At 38.7% G+C, this 22863-nt stretch overlaps 1 protein-coding gene across 1 annotated transcript; it reads right to left on the bottom strand.

The window, feature by feature from the left end:
* Positions 1-7457: 7457 nt before the first annotated feature.
* Positions 7458-10394, bottom strand: LOC107811745 (uncharacterized). The gene is made up of 2 exons (XM_016636738.2): positions 9917-10394; positions 7458-8289 (listed from the first exon to the last, which is right to left on the bottom strand). The coding sequence occupies exons 1-2, from the start codon at positions 10291-10293 to the stop codon at positions 7791-7793; spliced, it is 876 nt and encodes a 291-aa protein (XP_016492224.1). The 5' UTR covers positions 10294-10394; the 3' UTR covers positions 7458-7790.
* Positions 10395-22863: the final 12469 nt, after the last annotated feature.

Here is a 22863-nt window from a genome sequence, read left to right as displayed (position 1 = left end):
TTTGACCATGGGTTCCATCAAGTATACATATCTATTTTTGCCAAATTATGTACATCATATCTATACTTTAACTCGAGGACCACAGGTTCACATGAATCATATTTTACATGGTAGATCCGCCCCTGGATTCTGGTGTCTAATTGGAAGTCGCACACTTTCTTTTTTAGTTTACCCTAATGGATTGACATCTTTTTATACTCCCTTCATTCTAATTTAGATGACACACTTTCTTTATTACGTAGTGTGATCCTAAAAGAATGACAGATTTTTATTATTGGAAATAATTCAACTTTAAATTTTTCATTTTACCCTTAATGAGAAGTTTTTATAACCACACAAATATCATGGTCCCACATAGCTTTTACCCCTTAAGCTTTTAAGACTGTACCTTTCAAAAGTCTTCCTCTTTTCTATGAAAACTCTGTGCTGAGTCAAACTACCTCATTTAAATTGAATAAGAGGGAGTACATATTTAGAAATAATTTAATTTAAATTCCATTTTAATCTTATAAATAATTTATAGCCACACAAATATGGATAATCTGTTTGAGAAATCTTTCTTTCTTTTCTTAAACTTTGTATCCTATCAAACATCACCGTATAAATTGGGGCGGAGAGCATAACTATCTAATAGTTTACTAAAGGCCAATTTGATGGCATATGGCTAACTCTGTGACCAACAATTCCTAATTAAAGGCCAATTTCATATTAGAGATTTCTTTAAAGGCCGAAAGCGCGGCTAGTCATTCATAATTCTTTGACCAACGTCATTTAATTAAAGTCCAGTTGATGACATATACCCTATGGTGAAGGAATGGTGTAAGGAGATAAATTACTTAAAAAACTGCAACTATTAGCAGACAAATGAAGCCATGGACCATGCTTCAAACAGTAATATTATTTGCCCTTTGCCATTTTCAATACAACAAAATACAGCTTCCTCCATGCTTCTGGTACAAAAATGATTTGTTTTAAAGTAGTATTATTATCTGTCTCTTGATCCTGTTAGGACTTAATTAGACAAAAGAAAGAAATGAGGCAATTGTTTAGCAGTGGAGTAATAAAATATTAAGGACTATAAGATATAATGGCCCCAGAATGGAGCCAAAAGATTTGGAATGCCACTATAATTTAAATATTAACTCTGGAGATGTGATGGTTTTATTTTTTATTCCTGTATACATTATGGTAAAAACTTAGAAGAGTTCTAGTTCTAGAAATAGTAAGAAAAGGAAAGAAAGAAAGGAAAACAAGAAAAGAATAAGCACAAGGCAGATTGGGGTCCCTAGTTTGTTGGGAGAAAGGGCAGAATCTGAGGCTGGAATTTGGTAGCTGCCACAGAAACGGAACTACAAAAGGTCCCCTACTAGTTTGTCCAAAGGAACAGAACTTGTCTGTTGACTGCTTGTCTATTATTTAGGTGCAAATAGATTTAATAAACAGAAATTTATTTAATTTATCAAGATAAGAAACTGCTTTGAGTTTAAAAAAAAAAGTCATTAAAGAAATCCACATATCATTCTTTAGTGCTTTAATAAATCTGATTTGGAAATGATTCATTGGGATAGAAAGGTGCAAGACATGCCTTATATATTAACACCAAGTTCTATAAAGCTTGATGAGTTAAAGTTCAACTTTACAGAAATCAGATTGATCTTAGTTTTCTGACTAACTTCTCTGTCATGATGCATGCATGACTTAATTACCTGTTTGATCAAGTTTCTCCAAGCCAAAAGTACCTTTTTTTTTTTATAAAAAATGTAATTTTTTTTTAAAATTAAAGTGTTTGGCCAAACTTTTAGAGGGAATAAAAATATTTTTGAGTAGAAGCTGAAAAACATAGCTTATTTCCAAAAGCACTTTTTTGAAAAGTACTTTTGAAAAAAATACACTTAGACTAAGCAGTTTTTAAAAGTTTGGTCAAACACTAATTACTAGGCAGAAGTCCTTTTCAAATTAATTATCCAAACACAAACTATTTCTCGCCAAAAATACTTTTTTCTAAAGGCACCATACAAGGGCTTTTCACGAAGGTGCATAACTTCAATATCTGAACTATCTTTGACTTTTCGTCTTTCATCCATAAATATAGAGACGTATTCTACCTAACCAAGCAATACTGGAAATGATGATGAGAATTCTGGTTTCTTATTGATGACTAGCTTTCAGTACTGAAGCAACCGGTCCATTTCCTTGAAAAACTAGTATTTGGAAGAGGTCAAGAGGGCCTGCGGAGAAGGTTCATATTTTGCAAGCTTATTTTAAAATATTAAATTTAGTTTTATCAAGTCAAAAATGTCCCTAGACTATTGGGTTGGTATAATAATACCCTTCATCCACCTATTTAGAAAAAATTACCATCACTGTTATCTTTTCGGCTCAAAACCGTCCTTACGACTAACAACCCTGTTAGGTAAAAAAAAAAAAAAAACTTAATTTCCACGTGTCATCGTTCCATTGGTCTAACTTAAACCACCTAAATTAAAATAAACTCACCCACATTCTAAGACCCATAAATAAAAATACTTTTTCCTAGTCTATCCTTCTTCCTCTCCATCTTCCATTTCTTTCTCCTCTTTCTTTTCAAAATATTCCAACATCTAGAACTCTCATACACTCATTTTTTTTCTAAGCAAATAAAACTCTCTCTTATAGTTAATCACCTTTCTCTTTCTTATTTCTTTCTCTATTAAATGTACACATCAATACTCCTATTTTTTTCCATCACAGAGATACCATTCATCATCAATTTTTCTTACTACACTTCACTGCTTCATACAATAAGCTCAATCACGTATTTATTACAGTCACATTCTCCAATAGGCCGTATTCCCTCATATTCTCGGGCATAAGATCTCAAATATTCCTCTTGATTTAACCTTCTCTTTTTAAAATTGGCGGTGTTGATATAACCTGAAGAGCATCCTCGTACAACAGCTTAATTTATGAACATGATCGGATGTTCAGACTATGGTGAGCCAATGTAGAAGAAAGTTGTATATTCGGGTGAAAGTTGTATGACGTAAAGTATTGTGACTAAAAAATTTCGTTATCTAAAAATAAAACATTAATGGTGTTTGTAGTGATTATTCAAATAGAGTGCAAGGTCAAAAAAAGGATGAGAAGAACATAAACGCACACACGCTAGAGGGGAGGTGGAGGGGGGGGAGATTTTTTTGAGACGGATGATATTATTGTACCAACTCTGATAGTCTAGGGACAGTTTTGACCCTTTTCTGCTATTTTAATTTAGGTGAGTTTTAAGTTAGGCCAATGGAACGATGACACGTAGAAATTAATTAAGTTTTTTTTTAATCTAACATGACTGTTAGTCGTAAGGGCAGTTTTGAGCAGAAAAGTAACGATGAGGGTAATTTTTGCAAAATAGATGGACGAAAGGTATTATTGTACCAACTCCAATAGTCTAGGAATAGTTTTGGCCCGTATTTAAAAGGATAAACTTGGCATTCGTTTTAAGAGACTAGAGCATGCAACGCTAATGAACTAAGCAAGTTCAAAAGCACAAACCAAAGAATACTTCTACAATTCAAATAAAATTTAAAACTGATTAACCGTGGCGTGAAGCCACGGCTTCCTTAGCATAAGCACAAAGTAGCAATCTGAGTAAGAAAGTTCTCATCCTATAAAAACCATGCTCCAACTCTCATACAGCAGAATTATTATGGGTAAAGCCTGAGGTGAATTTCTCCAACTAGAACTTGTTTGATTGTTATCATTTCCAGCTCAATCAACAACAGAAAAAGATTTAACCATTCAACGAGGAGATCCCTGCTACAAAGAATCAATACTCTTGCTTCCCTACTTTTCTTGAAAATGTAAGAAAACGAAAGAAAGAAAGTAAACAAGAAAAGAACAAGCTGAAACAGACATGGGTCCTTAGTTTCTTAGTAGAAGAAAGGGCAGAATCAAAGGTCGGAAACTGACATTGGAAACTTATTTACAAAGGAACAGGACTTGTCTGTCGACTACTTGCCTATTAGTTTGGTGCTATATTTTTTAATAAATAGAACAGCTCATGGCATTTCAAGGCCAATTAAATATATCAGTCATCTCATCAATCAGACATTTTCCATTATCAAAATTCATCTGACCAATAAGAAAAGTTCTATTGTTTTGTACCATGATTAAGGCAATCAACGCCAAGCATGATAAACTACAGTTTGAGGAGAATAATGATGCATCAGCTGTCAAAATGACCTAGTATGATAATATGCAGAGGGTCTATCAGAAACAGCCTCTATTTACCTTTATAAGGTAGGGGTAAGGTTTGCGTACACACAACTCTCCCCAGACCTCACTTATAGGATTACACTGGATTTGTTGTTGGTGGTGTGCTTAAGAATATATTAGAACCATGAAGACATAACATAAGCATCTAAATGACAGATATCTATGCAGAAATTTGGTTGATCTCTAAAGTGAGTTGGGACAAGTAAGGCCAACCCTATATCAAGTAATAGCATGAAAATGAATCTGTACAGTCTAGGAAGCAATTATATAGAATTAATGAAGTAGCTGAACTGCTCAGATAGATTACTGCAAAATAATGTTTTTACACAAATTGCACAAAACCACTACCAAAGAAACTCTAGGCAGAACAATTTGCTTTCACAAAAAAAAGATCATGGATGAGACAGATCCCCTTGGCTAACTTCAGTCAAATGCACAATATCCACATGACCACATCCCACTACCAACACCAGTAAAATAAAAATGACAGTTTAAATGTATTTGTTACTGCGAGTAGAAAAGCAGAACTGCTTGATCCAGTTCGTAGATTGGGCCAAACGGCTAAACACTTGGGCTTATGAGTTAATAAGCTTTAAATGGGGCAAGTGCACAGATAGCCATTCTCAGATATGTTATTTAGAGATTAGCTAGTACTTATTTTCTCCTGAAATTTTAAATTAAAAATCTTAACTTAGGACAGTTTAGGGCATTTTTGTCCTGAAAAATTAAAATTCCGGATGTGCTGGCTAATTCTTAAATAGCAAACCATTTAGAGTGGCTACATAGTGTCATTTCTACGCTTTAAATCATACTAACGGATTTAGTCCAAGAGCAGGCCCAAATGTTTTTGGGTTTTCAATACATTTATTCGGTCGGACAAAAATAAGGGGGATTTGCATTTATACCCACTTTTGGGTCACGTTTTAACTTGTGTCTGCTTTGCAAAAAAAAATTTGCAAACGTACTCACTTTTGTCCTGGATAAGACGCTGAAGTTATTTAGTTTATTTGTAAAAATTTCAGCACTAAAATAGCTGAAGTTTTTTTGTCCTGGATTCATTAGTTTTATCGTAAAACTTTTTCAAAAACTTCAGCAGAAGATGCTGAAGTTATTTACTTCATTTGTAAAAACTTCAGCACTAAATAAGCTGAAGTTTTTTTGTCCAGGATAAGCTTTTTTAAAAACTTCAGCACTATATAAGCTGAAGTTTTTTTGTCCTGGATTCATTAGTTTTGTCATAAAGCTTTTTCAAAAAACTTCAGCAGAAGATGCTAAAGTTATTTAGTTCATTTGTAAAAACTTCAACACTATATAACCTGAAGTTTTTTAAAGCTTTCTAACATACTAGATAAATAATCACCTTATTCTTTCATAGTGTATTACTACTATAATATAATCTGATTGCCAACAGTATCTAAATCATAAATTTTGGAAACAATAAACGTGAAAAGAATAGAATTACGTGGAAATATTCACAAATTATTGTCTACTAACTTACGTAATTATTTATAATTTATTTTAAAATAATCTGATAAACATACTTATGACAATCATCTCATGAACTGAAGTTTCATAGCAGCACCAACAGCAGCAGAAGAAAGAAGAAGAAGAAGAAGAAGAAGAAGAAGAAGAAGAAGAAGAAGAAGAAGAAGAAGAAGAAGAAGAAGAAAACGAAGGAGGAGAAGGAGAAGGAGAAATGGGTTGAAGTTGTTTAAAAAGTGGGTACAAGTTAAAACTTTAAAAAAAAATGGGTATAGGTTAAATGGAGGCGATCAAATAGGGCGCCCCGTGCAATTTTTACCAAAAATAATTAAACTTGCTAGCCAAATATACATTGATTATATACAATATGCATATTATATGTATATTATACATTAATATACAAAATTATACATTTCCGGCTATTACATTGGGAGGCAGTTATACTGTGTAAAAATCTCAATGTTTTTTATTTTTCAATCATGAGAGTCAAATTTAACTCATGCAACTGCAACTCTTTTAAGTTTTGAGAGCTAGATAGAGAATAGATTCATGGATGGGTTGGGCAGATTGGATTAAGAATTTGAAAAGAAAAAAAAACTCCTGGAAAAGAGATGTGTTGATAGTATAGAATTTTGAGGACTTACTGTATTTTTTTCTTAAATTTATTATTCTAGGGATTAGGGAAGAGAAAGCAGTGAGGATTTAACTACACCTGTTGAGATAGTGAGAATTGAACACTATTATGTACCATGAGACTATAAGCTTGGGCTAACTTCGTATATTGTGTTTTGCTTGTCTGTAAAAACTTTGTTTAGTTTAGATCTATACTTTGTTAAGAGCCCGTTTGGACATAAGAAATTTTTCATTTTTTTCTAAATTTTTTTATTTTTTTTCGAAATTAGCGTTTGGTTATAAAATATTCAAGTTTCATTTGAAGACGCATTTTGAAATTTTTCGAAAATTTGAAAAACTTCAAAAAGCTATTTTTCAAAATTTTCACTCAGATCACTCACAAAACTTCAAAAACAACCCAAAATTATATTCATGTCCAAACACAACTCTAATTTTCAAATACCATTTTCGCTTGAAAATTTCACTTTTTTTTTGGAATTTTACAATTCTTATATCCAAACGCCCCCTAAATTACAGCATGCAAAACACAATAAAGACAAAAATTCATAGGAAATTCTCGCTCAAAGGAAAAATAGGAAAAAGAGAGTAATGAAAAAGCGATTAATTATTACCATAACTAATAGCTCGAATTGAGTCTATTGACCACATTAATTACACTATTGAGTCGTTAATTAGGAAAAGTTTCATTAATGAACCTCCTCCAAATTTGTAAAATAAACCACAACATCCACCAGCTTGGGCTAAGACGTAGGAGTAATTTTAGTTGTAGTTGTTGTATATGGAGGCACCTGGTTAATACGATAGGCAAAATAGCGATATTTGGTCCTTTCTCCAAGAAAATGCATTTTAATCTGTATAACCATGCAATAATCCCGCTACCTGGAAATGACTAGAAATTTGGAGAAATTCAAACATGACAAAGAACGATTTTCCTGTTTGGATTGTTATTTCATATCATATCATATCATAATGGTTTTATACCTTACTTTATATTGTATAGTATTATGTTGTTGAAACGATGTTTGGACAGATTAGATTTCTCAGCAATTCACAACTTACAAACAAAGATAATTATTAATGACATGGTGAAGTGGCTAGAAAGAGGAAGGCATTGTATATAGTGGCGAGGATTAGTACCTTTACAAAATGCAGAGCAAACACTCCTGACGGAAGCAACATTTTATGCTATACTATACAAATATTTACAAAGTATTGCGCTTCACAAGGCAGTAGCTGGAGCTCAAAAGAAGCATACAGTAGAGAGAAGTGGATACCCTCCTGAAGAAACAAAAAAGAAAAGAACTCCAGATATGTTTTGCTGCCCCTGCGGGAGTTCTATTAGTACATATATACTTGTACGTATTGTGTGAGTCTGGAATATAGTAAAAAAATTTACCAATCATTTTTGGCACTTCACCATAATGCTATGTTTGATCTGACTGTTCCTCCTCATTTCTCTTTAGGGAGGCTAGAATTGAGCCCAGGTTCCGCCTCAACCTAGAAAATTTCGTTACTGGAGCGATGTTCCTCAAGGTAGGGGAAAAGATTTCAAAGAAAGTAGGCTTTGGTGTTGAGGCGCCGCCAATGTATTCAATTAATTCCTGCACAGCAAGTACATGGAACTTTGGTGGTCCACTCAAAGCAATGTTGTGAACCCAGTGCTCATAAATCTTCCCATCTTTATCAAGCTTATACTCTGAAGTGCCATCGAAGCGACCGTGGCTCTCCCAAGGAACACGGGGAATGCCATGAACAGTCCACCGAACTATTATCATGTTCTCCACAGGTTGCCATACACTCACAATATCAATCCACAAGGCCCTAAAGAACATCCTGCCATGGAATCGTAGAGCCCAGAAGATTGATTTATAATTCTCAATGCCAGTAAAAGTGTTGAGTGGATCTTTGAAGACAATATCATCCCTATATAGAGCAGAAGAACACCATTAGCACCTATAAACATTATTCAACGTGGTCGCAATTGTGTAAAATATCATCACACTATTAATTCTCAACTAACTTAGGTTCCATAGTGCACAATCACATGCATGCGCAATTCACGCAACATCAGCAGGGTGGAGCTAAATAAGAACAAATTACTGTATTCTTTTCCCCAAAAGCTGCTTCTGCATCATCTGCATAAATACTAATATTCAATTCTAAATTACATCTTAGTAATGGGTTCTCTGAACTAAACTTCTAGAAATGGGCTATTCCAGTCCCTCCCTTTCCTCGTACCTCCTTGATATAATCAGGTGATCATGAACCAGCTTAAATCAACAACCACAAGAACAACTCCTCAACCCAAGCTAGTTGGGGAACAAACCAGTTCAAAAGAAAATATAGAAGATGTGAAAGTGATCATTCTTTTGATACCTTAGGCCCTTGGAAGTCTCTCTGTTGGTTACTTGATGAAAGTGACACCAATTGGTGACATAGTTTAGGAATGAATATCCGTAACTCCCATTCCAGTACTTAAACTGACAAAATGGAATAAACAATCAAGACCTGGCTCGAGGTCAATTCTTTCTTTTACGAGAGGTCCCACCCCCTTCTTTAGTGCTTGTTCGTTCTGTGAGACTTCCTTCTCGTTCTCAGTGAAGGAATCACATGTGAAGCCACACAAGTTTGACAGAGCAGCTATTGCTCCCTATACAATCCTCTCTACAAAACTAGGGACATCCCAAATGGTTCACTTGTTGTTGTTGTTGTTGTTGTTGTTGTTTGTTTGAAAGAGTGATGATTTTATCGATATAAAAGTAAAGCCCCATGTAGAAGGTGTATAGTTCCACATGGTTCATATGATATAACTCAGTTTACAGCTTAGGCAACCCTGTCCAAATATCCAAAGCCCCGGAGACTTCCATGATTAAAGGAATGAATTCAACTGCTACGCTTTAAGCTAAAAAGTGAACTGCAGCAAAACGCGCTAAACTATCCCAAAAGAACACTTTTAACCCACTAAGCTTAAGATGGTTTCTAAGCCATTGGTACATTAGACTCCTTGCAACCTAAAGTATTCGAACAAAATAAGAAGGAAAGAGCCATCGAAAAGAACATTCACCAGTACCATACAAATGTAAGGGTAATACAACCTCTTGAAATGCAGATATAGAAAGAGAAAAGTGATTGTTCACTTCTCTCCCTCTCATTTAAATTCTCTTCTTCATGCTCGGGAGCTTGAGTTTCGAACATATTCCTATTTGAGTTTCATTTATTTGCCTATGCTTGCTCTTATTTCTAGCTCAAAACAGCCAGAACAGCAGCTGCATCAACTGATTTACGCCTCAGTTCCAAAATAGTTAAGGTCAGCTATAGGAACCTTATGTATCATTCCACTGTATTCAAGCCCATTTCGGCTTCAGTGTATTCAGAAGTCTCATAATAATTAGATTAGACTATCTTTAAAATTAATGGTCAACCTATTGAAACTCTCCTCTATTATTCGGACCTGGGAGTTGGGACTAGCTATGATTTGTGAAGCTAACCTAAGCTAATTTAGATTAACAACTCGTAGAAACAGCAAAATAGATGATTAAAAAGCTCAAACCTGTAGATATCAAAGGTTAGCTCCTTATAGAAGAGGGCAGGAAACTCCTCTCGGATAGTCCGAATAGCGTAACCCGTATTCAGATAGTAATTCCGCTTCTCCTCCTCTTCCTCGTTCACTTTTGTAGACAACGTCGTGCTGGTCTCCACAGGAGCAGAGAACTGTGCACAAAACCCTAAATTACTCCCTGACTTCAGCGGCGGAGACTCCTCCAAATCCTTTACACTTGAACACACCCTAACCCTAGCACCCCTATTTCCCGACCTAGAAACAGCGAGCTTCTGCACATTTCTAGGGTTTATATAAGAAGAAGTCCTCACCGGATGGATTCCGGCTGAGAATGAGGAAACTTCCGGCGACGGTAAAAGAGTGGTCATCGGAGATCAGATTATAGGATCGAATTTAGAGATTGAGATTCGCAGAGGACATGTTGTGTAAATGGATAAGTTTTGTATGGATGTTTGAAATTATCGAATAGTTATGGGGAAGATCCGGTAGAAAATTCTCCTATTGGTTGATGGAATAGTCAAAATATTAGAATTGAAGGGGCCTTTTGGAATTTGGACTGGCGATTGTTTATGGAAAGCCCAATATCTTTCATAGGTATCCACTCCAATCTTTTTAAGAATCTATATCTATCTATCCACCTATATCTATATCTATATCTATATCTATATTTATATATATTTATCTTATTTATCTATATCTATATTACTAGTATTAGTATCCGCACGATGCGCGAACACAAATTATGTCAAATTGTAATCTATGTTATTTGAATTATGTGTAAATAACCTTAAAAAACCTTTCATATAAAAATTATATAACATTAAATATTAATTTTGAAGCAAGATAAGAAATTATTATTCAAATCTCGTAGTAGACAACTTTTATTTTATTTGTAACAACCTAATCCCTTGGTTTTAGTACTTGTATTTCGTTTCGGTGTCAATATTAAAAAATACTAAATATGTCATGTTGTGATCTGTGTTGTTTGAGCACATTATATCATATTATTTTAAGAAAATTCTTATTATCACTTTGTTTTTGACTGAAAGTCAAATATGTCTTATTCATCACATCATTTTATGCAAATTCTTTTTTATTTTTGTTCTTTTCTTATAGTTATTGTATTATTTATTATTTAATATTATTATACTGTCATATAATTTTTTATTAGCTTAATAATTTAATTAATATCTTGCTTATTATCTTTTTAATAGTCTTTAATAAATATAAATATTTTATTCTTAAAATTTGGTATATTTTTATGCTTGTATCCTCTTATTCGGAATTATTTAATCATTTAAATTTATCATCAATATTTTTAAATATAATTTAATTATTTAATTTATTTATTTTTCAATTAATTTAAAATATAAATGTGACGACCCGACCGGTCGTCTTAAGAATTTACGTCCCGATCCCCTATTAACTGCTTTTTCCAAGTTTATTTCTGCTATTTCAATTTGTGGGGATGTTCGATTTTGAGTTTCGGAGAGTTTTGGGACACTTAGTCCCTAAATGAGAGCTTAAGTGTTGGAAAAGTGACCGTAGTCGGAACAGTATGGAGACGGCCTCAGAATGGAAATCCGATGGTTCCGTTAGCTCTGTTAGGTGATTTGGGGCTTAGAGGCGTGTTCGGATGGTGATTTGGAGGTCCGTAGCTAATTTAGGCTTGAAATGCCGAAAGGTCGAAGTTTTGAAGCTTCCGGTTCGATAGCGAGATTTTGATCCGAGGGATGGAATGGAATTCCGAGAGTTGCAGTAGTTCTGTTGTGTCATTGGGATGTGTGTGCAAAATTTCAGGTCATTCGGACGTGTTTTGGTTGGGTTTTTGATCGAAAGCGGAATTCAGAAGATTTTAGAAACTTAAGCTTGAATCCGATGTGTTTTGGTTGTTTTGATGTTGTTTGAAGTGTTTTGAAGATTTATACAAGTTTGAATAAGTTTTTAGGATATGTTGATGCCTTTGGTTGAGGTCTCGGGGGTCTCGAGATGAATTCGGATGGTTAACGGAGCAAATTTTAGAGTTGAAGTTGGGCAGCAGCTGGTCTTCTGGTATTTTCGCATCTGCGATTTGGGGACCGCAGATACAGCGCCGCAAAAGCGGTAAGGGACCGCAGAAGCGGATTTTGGCCTTTCCTTCAGGTTTCGCAGATGTGGAAGGGACACCGCAGAAGCGGTGTCGCATCTGCAAAAAATGTAATTGCAGATGTGGTTTCTGGTATTTAAATGATAGTCGCAGATGCGACGAAGTTTCCGCAGAAGCGGGACTGCAGATGTGGTCCCAGGGTCGCAAATGCGAAAATCGCTGGGCAGAACATATAAATAGTTGCCTTCGCGAATTTAAGCTACTCTTTCACCATTTTCATCCGGGTTTGAAGCTTTTAAGAGAGATTTTTGAGGAAAACAAAGGGGAATCGCTTGGAGGTAATATCCTTGACTTCATAACTCGTTTTTATGTGATTAAAGACCTAATTAGTGGTAGGGGTGTGCATTCGATTTATCGATTCGATTTTGACCCTTATCGATAATTACTTATCGATTATCGATTTGTACATATGCTTATCGTTATCGTTTCAATAAGGTTTCGATTTTTTTTTGATTTCGATTTATTGATTTTTGGGGCTTATCGATTCGGTTATCGATTACACCAATAAGAAAATTTGCGGGATTCCACGAAAAGTATATCGCTATAAACACGCCTAACTAATATGGATAAAAATAAGCTAAAATAAGTTGTTTCTAGAGTTCAGATTGCCATGCTTGATCTCGATCTTGTGAGATCTTACGAAGTTTCAGGATTCGAGCATCCTCAGAATCTGAGAGCTCAACTAGTTGTTTCTCGGACTACTCGAGCTTCTTTGACATTGCTGCGAGTTGATTCTTAGGCTCCTCTGCCTCTATTTGAGCCCTCCTTTTTAAGGACTCGGATGAAGTGAGCTGATCCTTTACCTTCTTCAACTCATCTTGGAGTTGAGCAAGCTCGGTTTCTAAGTCAGTAACTTTAGCTGGAGGCTTCTTCTGTTTATATAAAGGTAAAAGTGGCGTTGAAGATTGGGTAGAGGAAATAATAGTGTTAGGGACTTGGGGTAAAGGAAAGGGTATTATAGAATAAGGGTATATTTGTCTTTTTAAGTATATCTTATCGGTTTATCAATAAACCGATAACCGAAGAGGAAAAAATCGAAATCGAAACCGATAGCTCGATAAGGAAAATTTCGAAAACGAAATCAAAATCGATAAATCAATAAACCGATAACAAATAATGGATTCGATTTATCGATAAACCGATTCGAATGCACACTCCTAATTAGTGGTGATAAATTGGGAAAAAATGGTTAATTAGGGTTTGAGTTTATGAGGCCTTTAATTGAGGATTTGAGGGGTCATTTGGACTCCGATTTCAGTGTTCTTGTTATGTATAGACTCGTGAGAGTACGAGATTTTTGAAATTTAAATTTCACCCAATTCTGATACGTGGGCCCGAGGGGCATTTTGGTCATTTTTCATAATTTCGCCCATTAGCTTAGACTTTAATTGTAGAATCAGTTACTTGAAGTGTTATTTACATTATGTATTTGAATTGGATAAATATGGGCCATTTGGAGTCGAGTACTCGTGGCAAAGAAGTGGTGTCGGATTGATTTTGAGCTGATTCGAGGTATGTGGCTTGTCTAACCTCGTGCAGGGGACCTTCCCCTTAGGATATGATATATTTGATAATTGAAATGCCTTGTACGTGAGGTGACGAGCGCGTACTTGAGCTAATTGTTGAAAATTCGATTTTTCCTTAAGTATTTCAACTGCGTTCTTTTTCCTGTTTTATTCTGCTTGTGAATTTAGCTTGTTGCTAGTTTAGAAAAATATGTTTAGTTGACTTAATTGCCTATTTGCTTAAACTGCCTTAATTGCATTACGTGAAGCATGTTAGGCTAGGATTAACTATTTACTTGGTACGAAATTGTCAAGACCCGGATTTTCCACTCTCGGGGGTCGTGATGGCGCCTACTCGTAGAAGCTAGGCTAGCCACGAAATATAAAAATTCTAACACTTTCATTTTTTTTCATCCTTTTAACGAGTTGAATTAATAGGTGATCAACATTCAAATAATAGCGAAAGATGAAATAAAGCGGAAGACTTAGACTAATATAATACCAAAATCAGTACGAAAATGCCAACATGCGTCTCTACCCAGAAACCGGTGTCACAATATCTATGGTATGTCTATGAATATTGCATACAAACGTCTGAACAAGGAAATACAGTCTGTCTAGAAAACAAGTGAAATAGAACATATAAATAGGTAGAAGAGAACGCCGGGCCTGCGGACGACTGCAGGACTATCTCGAGATCTCTGAGTGGACTGAAGGCTAACTCCCCAAGTGCTACTGTCCAAATGTTGCTCCAGTATTTGCACATAGTGCAGAGTGTAGCATCATCACAACTGACCCCATGTGCTGGTAAGTGCCTGGCCTAATCCCAGTGATGTAGTGACGAGGCTAGAACTAGACTCCAGATAAACTTGTGCAGTCATATAATATACGAGGAAAATAAACAGGAATAAACAATTTAAATGGGAGGGGGTACATGATACAGGGAAAATATCAAATCCAGCAGAAACTTACGAGAAATATGAGAGAACGATTCAAGATCTACAACAAAACGATAATAATACTATTGCGGCGCGCAACCCGATCCCTTATCATTTAACACTGTTGCGGCGTGCAACCCAATCCCTTATCATTTAACATTGTTGCCGCGTGCAACCCGATCCATTTATATCACTGTTGCGGCATACAACCCGATCCAATATAATATTTGTCGTGGCGTGCAACCCGATCCAATATAACATTGTTGTGGCGTGCAACCCAATCCATATATAATAATGTTGCGGTGCCCAACCCGATCCATATATAATAATGTTGCGGCACGCAACCCATTCCAAATATACATTCAATAATAATCATAACCATAGTCCCGGCAAGGGATCAATAACGAACTCACTATCCCGGCAAGGGAATCGACAACATAAATAAATACGTCCCGACCAGGGAGAAACAACTATAACCAATCTTAATCCAACATCTAACCATTTTAGCTATCACCAATACTCAAACTTCGTAATTCCCACGAAAACAAACTTATTCCTTGCTCACTATAGAGAGTCATCAATTAAAGCGTCTGTAATATCATTTAAGAACACAACAAGTTGCAATTTAAAACTCACGGTCACGCTCGACACCAACGTATAGATACTCATCACCATGCTTATACGTCGTACTCAACAAGAAGCAAATAGCAAATAGGACACAACTCTTAATCCCTTAAGCTAAGGTTAGACCAAACATTTATCTCGAACTTCCACGGGTAACTCAAGCCTCAAACACCGCCTTTCCTTTTGAATTCGGCTCCAAATCAATTGTATCTAGACATAATCGACTTCATAACATCAATAAACGCTAAACAATCCAATTCTAATGCTTAATTATAGCTTTCTAATCATTCTTCCCAAAAAGTCAAAAATTGACCCGGGCTCGCTTGGTCAAAACATGAGGTTCGGACTAAAACCTGATCACCCATTCACCCACGAGCCCGAATATATAATTTTTTTTCAAATCCGACCCCAAAACGAGGTCAAATTCCCAAATAATCAAAAAGCCCTAACTCTACCTAAATCCCTAATTTTCTACCCTTAATCACATGTTTTAGGCCTAGAAATCTAGTGGGGTGTGAATAAAAATGGAAGAAAATAAGTTAAAGATTACTTACCCAAGAGGTTATTGTGAAGAAGTTCTTCAAAAATCGCCCAAGAGTTGTGGAGAAGATGATGTTTGTGAAAAATAATGAAAATCCCGTATGGCATTCTATTTTTGAAACAAAAATAACTGGGCGAAATTGTTCATCGCGTTGGCGACAGGCTCATCGCATTCGCGATGAGTCAGGCCTGAGAGACCTTCGCGTTCATATAAGTGGGATCACGTTCGTGGAGTAGAAACTCCTCGAGCCCTCGACGTCCAGGTGGTCGTGTTCGCGTAGGGTATAGTACCCCTCCCCCTGCCCAGGTGATAAGCCTTCGCGTTCGCGATACCAGGCCCGCGATACCAGGCCCGCGTTCGCGAAGGGAAGGCCCTCAATGCCTCGCGTTCGCGACCTGGGTCACGCGTTCGCGTAGAAGGAGTTTTCCTTCATTACAAATAACACATCGCGTTCGTGAGGTTCCTCCCGCGAACGCGAAGAAGAAAGTATCAGCACACCAGAACATCTTTTTTCTGCAATTTTCACAAGTCCTAAACCTTCCGAAACACATTCGAAACTCACCCGAGCCCTCGGGGCTCCAAAACAAACATGCCTACTAACTCAAAAATATCATATGAACTTATCCGTGCGATCAAATCGCCAAATTAACCCCTTATACAATGAATTAAACCTCAAAGTCAATGAAAAATTTCAAAACTTCTTAAAGCATCAAATTTTGCATTTACGGTCTGAATCCCATCAAACGGATTCCGTTTCTTGCCAAACTTCACAGAATTATCTTAAATCACATATAAGACCTGTACTGTGTGCTGAAACCAAAATACAGGCCTGATACCAACTGTTCTAATTAAAATTCATTTCAAATTCCTTTAAACAATTTCAGAAAACAATTTTCTTTAAAAAATCATTTCTCGGGCTTGGGACCTCGGAATTCGATTCCGCGCATACTCCCAAGTCCCATATTTTTCTACGGACCTTTCGGGACCATCAAATCACGGGTTCGGGTCCGTTTACCCAAAACGTCGACCAAAGTCAAATTAATTCATTTTACAATCAAAACTTATCATTTTCACAAATTTTCACATTTAGGCTTTCTGGCTACATACCCGGACTGCTCACACAAATTGAGATAACGCTAAATGAGGTTTTCAAGGCCTCGAAATGTAGAATTTCATTTAGCTTAATTGGGTTTTCTTGTGTTGCTATTGTGTGTTTTTACCTTGGGACTACGGGATGACATCCCGGGAGATCCCCTGTATGTATTTATGATCTGAACTGAGGTGCGGGATACCAAGAGATCTCTGGCACGTATATTGAGGATACCAAGAGATTCTTGGAATACCAAGAGATTCCTAGCATATATTGAGGATACCAAGAGATCCCTAGCATATATTGAGGATGCTAAGAGATCCTCGGGATACCAAGAGATTCTCGGGATACCAAGAGATCCCTAACATATATTGAGGATACCAAGAGATCCTCGGGATACCAAGAGATCCCTAGCATATATTGAGGCTACCAAGAGATCCTAGGGATACCAAGAGATCTCCGGTTATCATCCTTGTTATGAGTGGTACTTCCTTGTGGTTTGCCTTCATATCTGTTTTCGTTATTGTACTCTTATTATCCTATGTATATTCTTACTGTAGATTTTCAATTGTACTGCTTATCTTATCTTGTCATCTCTATATTTATTTAATCTCAATAGGGCCCTGACCTTCCTTGTCACTACCCAACCGAGGTTAGGCTTGACACTTACTGAGTACCGCTGTGGTGTACTCATGCCTCTTCTACGCATGTTTTCATGTGCAGATCCAGGTACTTCTACTCAGGTCTACCATCCTTGAGGGAGGCGACTACTTAGAGATTTCGAGGTACATCTGTCGCGTCCGCAGACTGAGGAGTCCCTTTCTATTCATTCCGTTTAGTATTTTGCCCTTCTGTACTTTCTATTCTTATAAGACAAATTTCAGAGTTAGAGCAATATAGTAATTCCTTTTCTTAGCTTGTGATTCGTGGGTTTTTGGGTTTTGGATTTGGATATTGATTTTGAGATTTATATATGTTGTATGGCGAGCGGCACATTTAAACACTGTTATTGCCTTATTTATGTTTTTAAATTGTTTACTTCCGTAAGTTTTGGTTATCTTCTGCAATTTAGGCTTACCTAGTCGTATAGACTAGGTGCCGTCATGATGGTTCACGGAGGGTGAACCGGGGTCGTGACAAGTTGGTATCAGAGCTCTATCTTCATAGGAGTCATGGATCACAAGCTGGTTTATTAGAGTCTCGCTGATCGGTACGGAGACGTCTGTACTTATCTACGAGAGGCTATGTAACTATTAGGAAAATTTCCACTTCATTCGATTTCCCTGTCGTGTGGTATTTTGACATCACAATTCTAAAATTCTGTTTTCTATTCTCTCACAGATGGTGAGGACACATGCTACCCGAGACAATCAGGCACCTGTGCCTCCTACTGCAGTCGTTAGAGGCTGGGGTCGGGGTAGAGGCTGAGGACGCGCACGTGGTGCAGCCAGGGCACCTGCGTGAGCTGCCGCTGAGGTACCAACAGCAGATCCAACCAGAGTCCAGGCACCTAACATGCCTACTGCTACTACTATTCCAACTCTTCATGAGATACTGACACAGTTCATGAGCATGTACACCACTTTGGCTCAGGCAGGGTTGCTTCCCTTGCCGCAGCCACATCCCAGGCCGGGGGAGGAGCACAGACTCCCACCGCCCGCACTCCTGAGCAGCGAGTGCATGTCGAGCAGGTCCCTGAGATTATCCTTGTGCCACCTGTAGTGCCAGTTCAGCCCGAGGACAGGGTAGCGGCTTCCGAGGATGAGCAGCTGAGGCTTGAGAGGTTCAAGAAGTACAAGCCTCCTGTATTTAGTGGTCTAGCATTGGAGGATGCTCTGGGATTTCTTGATGAGTGTTACCGCATTCTCCATACCATGGGTATCTCAGGATCGAGCGGGGTTTCTTTCACTACCTTCCAGCTTCGAGGAGCCGCCTATGAGTGGTGGCGCACCTATGAGTTAGACAGTCCAGATGAGGCTGCTTCACTGACTTGGGCTCAGTTTTCAGATCTTTCCTGAGGGAGTATATTCCTTAGAGCCTTAGGGACGCATGGAGCGCAGAGTTTGAGCATTTGTGTCAAGGTGTTATGACTATTTCAGAGTATGTTGTCCATTACACCAGTTTGCCTAGGCATGCACCAGCCTTGGTTTCTACTGTCCGCGAGAGGGTTCGCCGATTTATTGAGGGCCTTATTCCCAGCATCAGATCTAGCATGGCTCGTGAGTTGGAGATGAATATTTCTTATTAGCAGGTGGTGAGAATTGCTAAGATAATTGAGGTTATTCATGCTAGGGAAAGAGTGGAGAGGGAGGTCACGAGGTCTCGAGAGTCGGGCCATTATTCTGGTGCCCATACCCTAGCTGCAGGTCGCTATAGTAGGGTTTATATGAGTCGCCCTATTCATTCAGCTCTTCCAATACCAGTAGTGCTCCAGCTCCTCCTAGATCTCAGGAGCCTTATTATGCACCTCCGGTTTCTAGTGCGCCTCATGCGCGGGGTGCTTTCAGAGGTCAGTCTAGCAGACCTGGCCCTAGCCAGTCGTAGCCACCACGTCCTCCCAGAGCTTGTTTTGAGTGTGGTGACATACGCCACGTGGTGAGGGATTGACCTAGACTTGGTAGGAGTGCACCACAGACTTCTCAGCCACAGCATGCCTTGCAGAGTTCTCAGATTATGATTACAGTTCCAGTTGCTACCCCACCTACTCAGCCAGCTAGAGGTGGATGTCGGGGAGGTAGAGGTCGCCCTCGAGAGGGAGGCCAAGCCCGATACTATGCCCTTCCTGCCCGTACCGAGGTTGTTGCCTCTGATTCTGTCATCACAGGTATTATATTGGCCACAAAGATACATCGGTTCTATTCAATCTAGGCTATACTTACTCTTATGTGTCTTCTTATTTTGCTCTGCATTTGGGTGTATCTCGGGATTATTTGAGTTCCCTTGTTTATGTTTCTACTCTTGTGAGAGATTCTCTTATTGTGGACCGTGTTTATCGGTTGTGTTTGGTTGCTCTTAGTGGTTTTGAGATCAGAGCCGATCTATTATTACTTAGCATGGTTGATTTTGATATTATCTTGGGCTTGGACTGGTTGTCGCCCCATTATGCCATTCTTGATTGTCATGCCAAAAACATGACGCTGGCTATGCCAGGTATACAGCATGTTGAGTGGAGGGGTACTTTAGATCATACTTCCAGTAGAGTTATTTCTTTTCTTAAAGCTTAGAGTATGGTTGAGAAGGCGTGTGACACGTATTTAGCTTATGTGAGAGAAGTCAGTATTGATACCCCTTCAGTTGATTCGGTTCTAGTAGTATGGGATTTTTTCCAGCCGACCTTCCAAGCATGCCGCCTGATAGAGATATTGATTTTGGCATTGATCTGTTGCCGAGCACTCAGCCCATTTCTATTCCTCCGTATCGTATGGCTCCTCCTGAGTTGAAGGATTTAAAGGATCTGTTGCAGGAATTGCTTGATAAGGGTTTTATTCAGCCTAGTGTATCACCTTGGGGTGCTTTTGTCTTGTTTATGAAGAAAAAGGATGGTTCTATGCATATGTGTATTGATTATCGCCAATTGAACAAAGCAACAGTGAAGAACCGTTATCCTTTGCCTCGTATTGATGATCTGTTTGACCAGCTTTAGGGCGCACGGGTGTTTTCTAAGATTGACTTGCGCTCAGGTTACTATCAGTTGAAGATTCGGGAGCCAGATATCCCGAAGACTGCTTTCAGGACTCGGTATGGCCATTACGAGTTCCTTGTTATGTCATTTGGGCTGACCAATGCCCTAGTAGCCTTTATGCATTTGATGCACAGTGTGTTCCGACCGTATCTTGACTCATCCATCATTGTCTTTATTGATGATATTCTGGTGTATTCCCGGAGTCGAGAAGATCATAAGCAGCACCTGAGGACTGTGCTTCAGACTCTGGAGAGAAGAAGTTATATGTTAAGTTCTCGAAATGTGAGTTTTGGTTGGATTCAGTGGCATTCTTAGGCCACGTGGTATCGAGTGAGGGTATTCAGGTAGATCCGAAGAAGATAGAGGCCATGCAGAGTTGTCCCAGACCATCCTCAGCTACAAAGATCTGTAGTTTCCTTGGTTTGGCAGGTTATTGACGTCGTTTTGTGGAGGGGTTTTCATCGATTGCAGCCCCCATAACCAGGTTGACCCAGAAGGGTGCTCCGTTTCACTGGACGGAGGAGTGTGAGGCAAGCTTTCAGAAGCTCAAGACAGCTTTGACCACAACCCCAATTTTGATATTGCCTACAAGTTCGGGGTCTTATACGGTCTATTGTGATGCCTTGAGGGTTGGCCTCGGATCGGTGTTGATGTAGGACGGTAGGGTGATTGCCTATGCGTCCAGACAATTGAAGATTCATGAGGAGAACTACCCTGTTCACGACCTTGAGTTAGCTGCTATTGTTCATGCCCTGAAGATTTGGCGCCATTACTTATACGGGGTTCCCTGTGAGATTTATACTGACCATTAGAGCTTGCAGCTTTTGTTCAAGAAAAATGATCTAAATTTGCGCTAGAGGAGGTGGTTGGAGTTGCTGAAGGACTATGATATCACTATTTTGTATCACCCAGGCAAGGCTAATGTGGTAGCCGATGCTTTGAGTCGCCGGGCAGAGAGTTTGGCTTATCTACCAGCATCGGAGAGGCCTATGTCAATGGATGTTTAGGCCTTAGCCAGCCAGTTGGTGAGATTGGACCTTTCGGAGCCTAGTCAGGTTCTAGCTTGCATGGTTTCTCGGTCGCCTTTATTTGACCGTATCAGAGAGTGGCAGTATGATGACCCTCATTTGCTTGTCCTCAAGGACAAGGTTCAGCACGGTGATGCCAGAGATGTGACTATTGGTGATGATGGGGTATTGAGGATGCAGGGCCGGATTTTTGTACCCAATGTTGATGGGCTTTGAGAGTTGATCCTAGAGGATGTCCATAGTTCGCGGTATTCCATCCATCTGGGTGCCACGAAGATGTATCAGGATTTGAGACAGCACTATTGGTGGAGGCGGATGAAGAAAGATATAGTTGGATTCGTAGCTCGGTGTCTCAACTGTCAGTAGGTGAAGTATGAGCATCAAAGACCGAGTGGGTTGCTTCAATAGATAGAGATCCCGGAGTGGAAGTGGGAGCGGATCACCATGGACTTTGTAGTTGGGCTCCCACGGACTTTGAGAAAGTTTGATGCTATTTGGGTGATTGTGGATCGGCTGACCATGTCCGCTCACTTTATTCCTGTGTGTGCTACTTATTCCTCGGAGCGGCTGGCAGAGATCTATATCTAGGAGATTGTTCGTCTGCATGGTATTCCGGTTTCCATCATTTCAGATAGAGGTACTCAGTTCACATCACTGTTCTGGAGGGCCATTCAGTATGAGTTTGGTACTCGGGTAGAGTTGAGTACAACATTTCACCCTCAAACGGACGGACAACCGAGCGCACTATTCAGATTCTTGAGGATATGCTTGGTGCGTGTGTAATTGAGTTTGAAGGGTCTTAGGATCAGTTCTTGCCATTGGCGGAGTTTGCTTATAACAACAGCTATCAGTCCAGTATTCAGATGGCACCATATAAGGCTTTATATGGGAGGCGATGTAGATACTCGATGGGTTGGTTTGAGCCGGGTGAGACTAGACTATTGGGCACAGACTTGGTACAGGATGCTTTAGAGAAGGTTAAGGTGATTCAAGATAGACTCTGTATAACCCAGTCCAGACAGAAGAGTTACGCGGACCGGAAGGTTCGTGATGTTTCTTATATGGTTGTAGAGCGGGTTCTGCTTCGGGTTTCGCCTATGAAGGGCATCATGAGATTCGGGAAGAAAGGAAAGTTGAATTTGAGATTTATTGGCCCTTTTGAGATATTGAGCCATGTTGGGGAGGTTGCTTATAAGCTTACCTTACCTCCCAGCTTGGCTGGAGTTCATCCAGTATTTCATGTTTCGATGCTTCGAAGGTATCACGGTGACCCGTCGCACGTATTGGATTTCAGTTTAGTCCAGTTGGATAAGGATCTATATTATGTTGAGGAGCCAATGGCAATGTTGGACAGGCAGGTCAGAAAGTTGAGGTCAAAGAATAT

This window comes from Nicotiana tabacum, chromosome 7 (genome assembly GCF_000715075.1).
Source record: "Nicotiana tabacum cultivar K326 chromosome 7, ASM71507v2, whole genome shotgun sequence".
NCBI lineage: Eukaryota > Viridiplantae > Streptophyta > Magnoliopsida > Solanales > Solanaceae > Nicotiana > Nicotiana tabacum.
This window is presented reverse-complemented; position numbering and strand designations above follow the sequence as displayed.

What these genes read in the sequence shown, in the direction of transcription:
- LOC107811745 (XM_016636738.2), bottom strand. Translation starts at nt 10,293, where the DNA reads ATGACCACTCTTTTACCGTCGCCGGAAGTTTCCTCATTCTCAGCCGGA. An exon ending in CTAACCTTTGATATCTACAG is followed by an intron (nt 8,290 to 9,916) that starts GTTTGAGCTTTT and finishes TGCTCTATATAG; the next exon opens with GGATGATATTGTCTTCAAAG.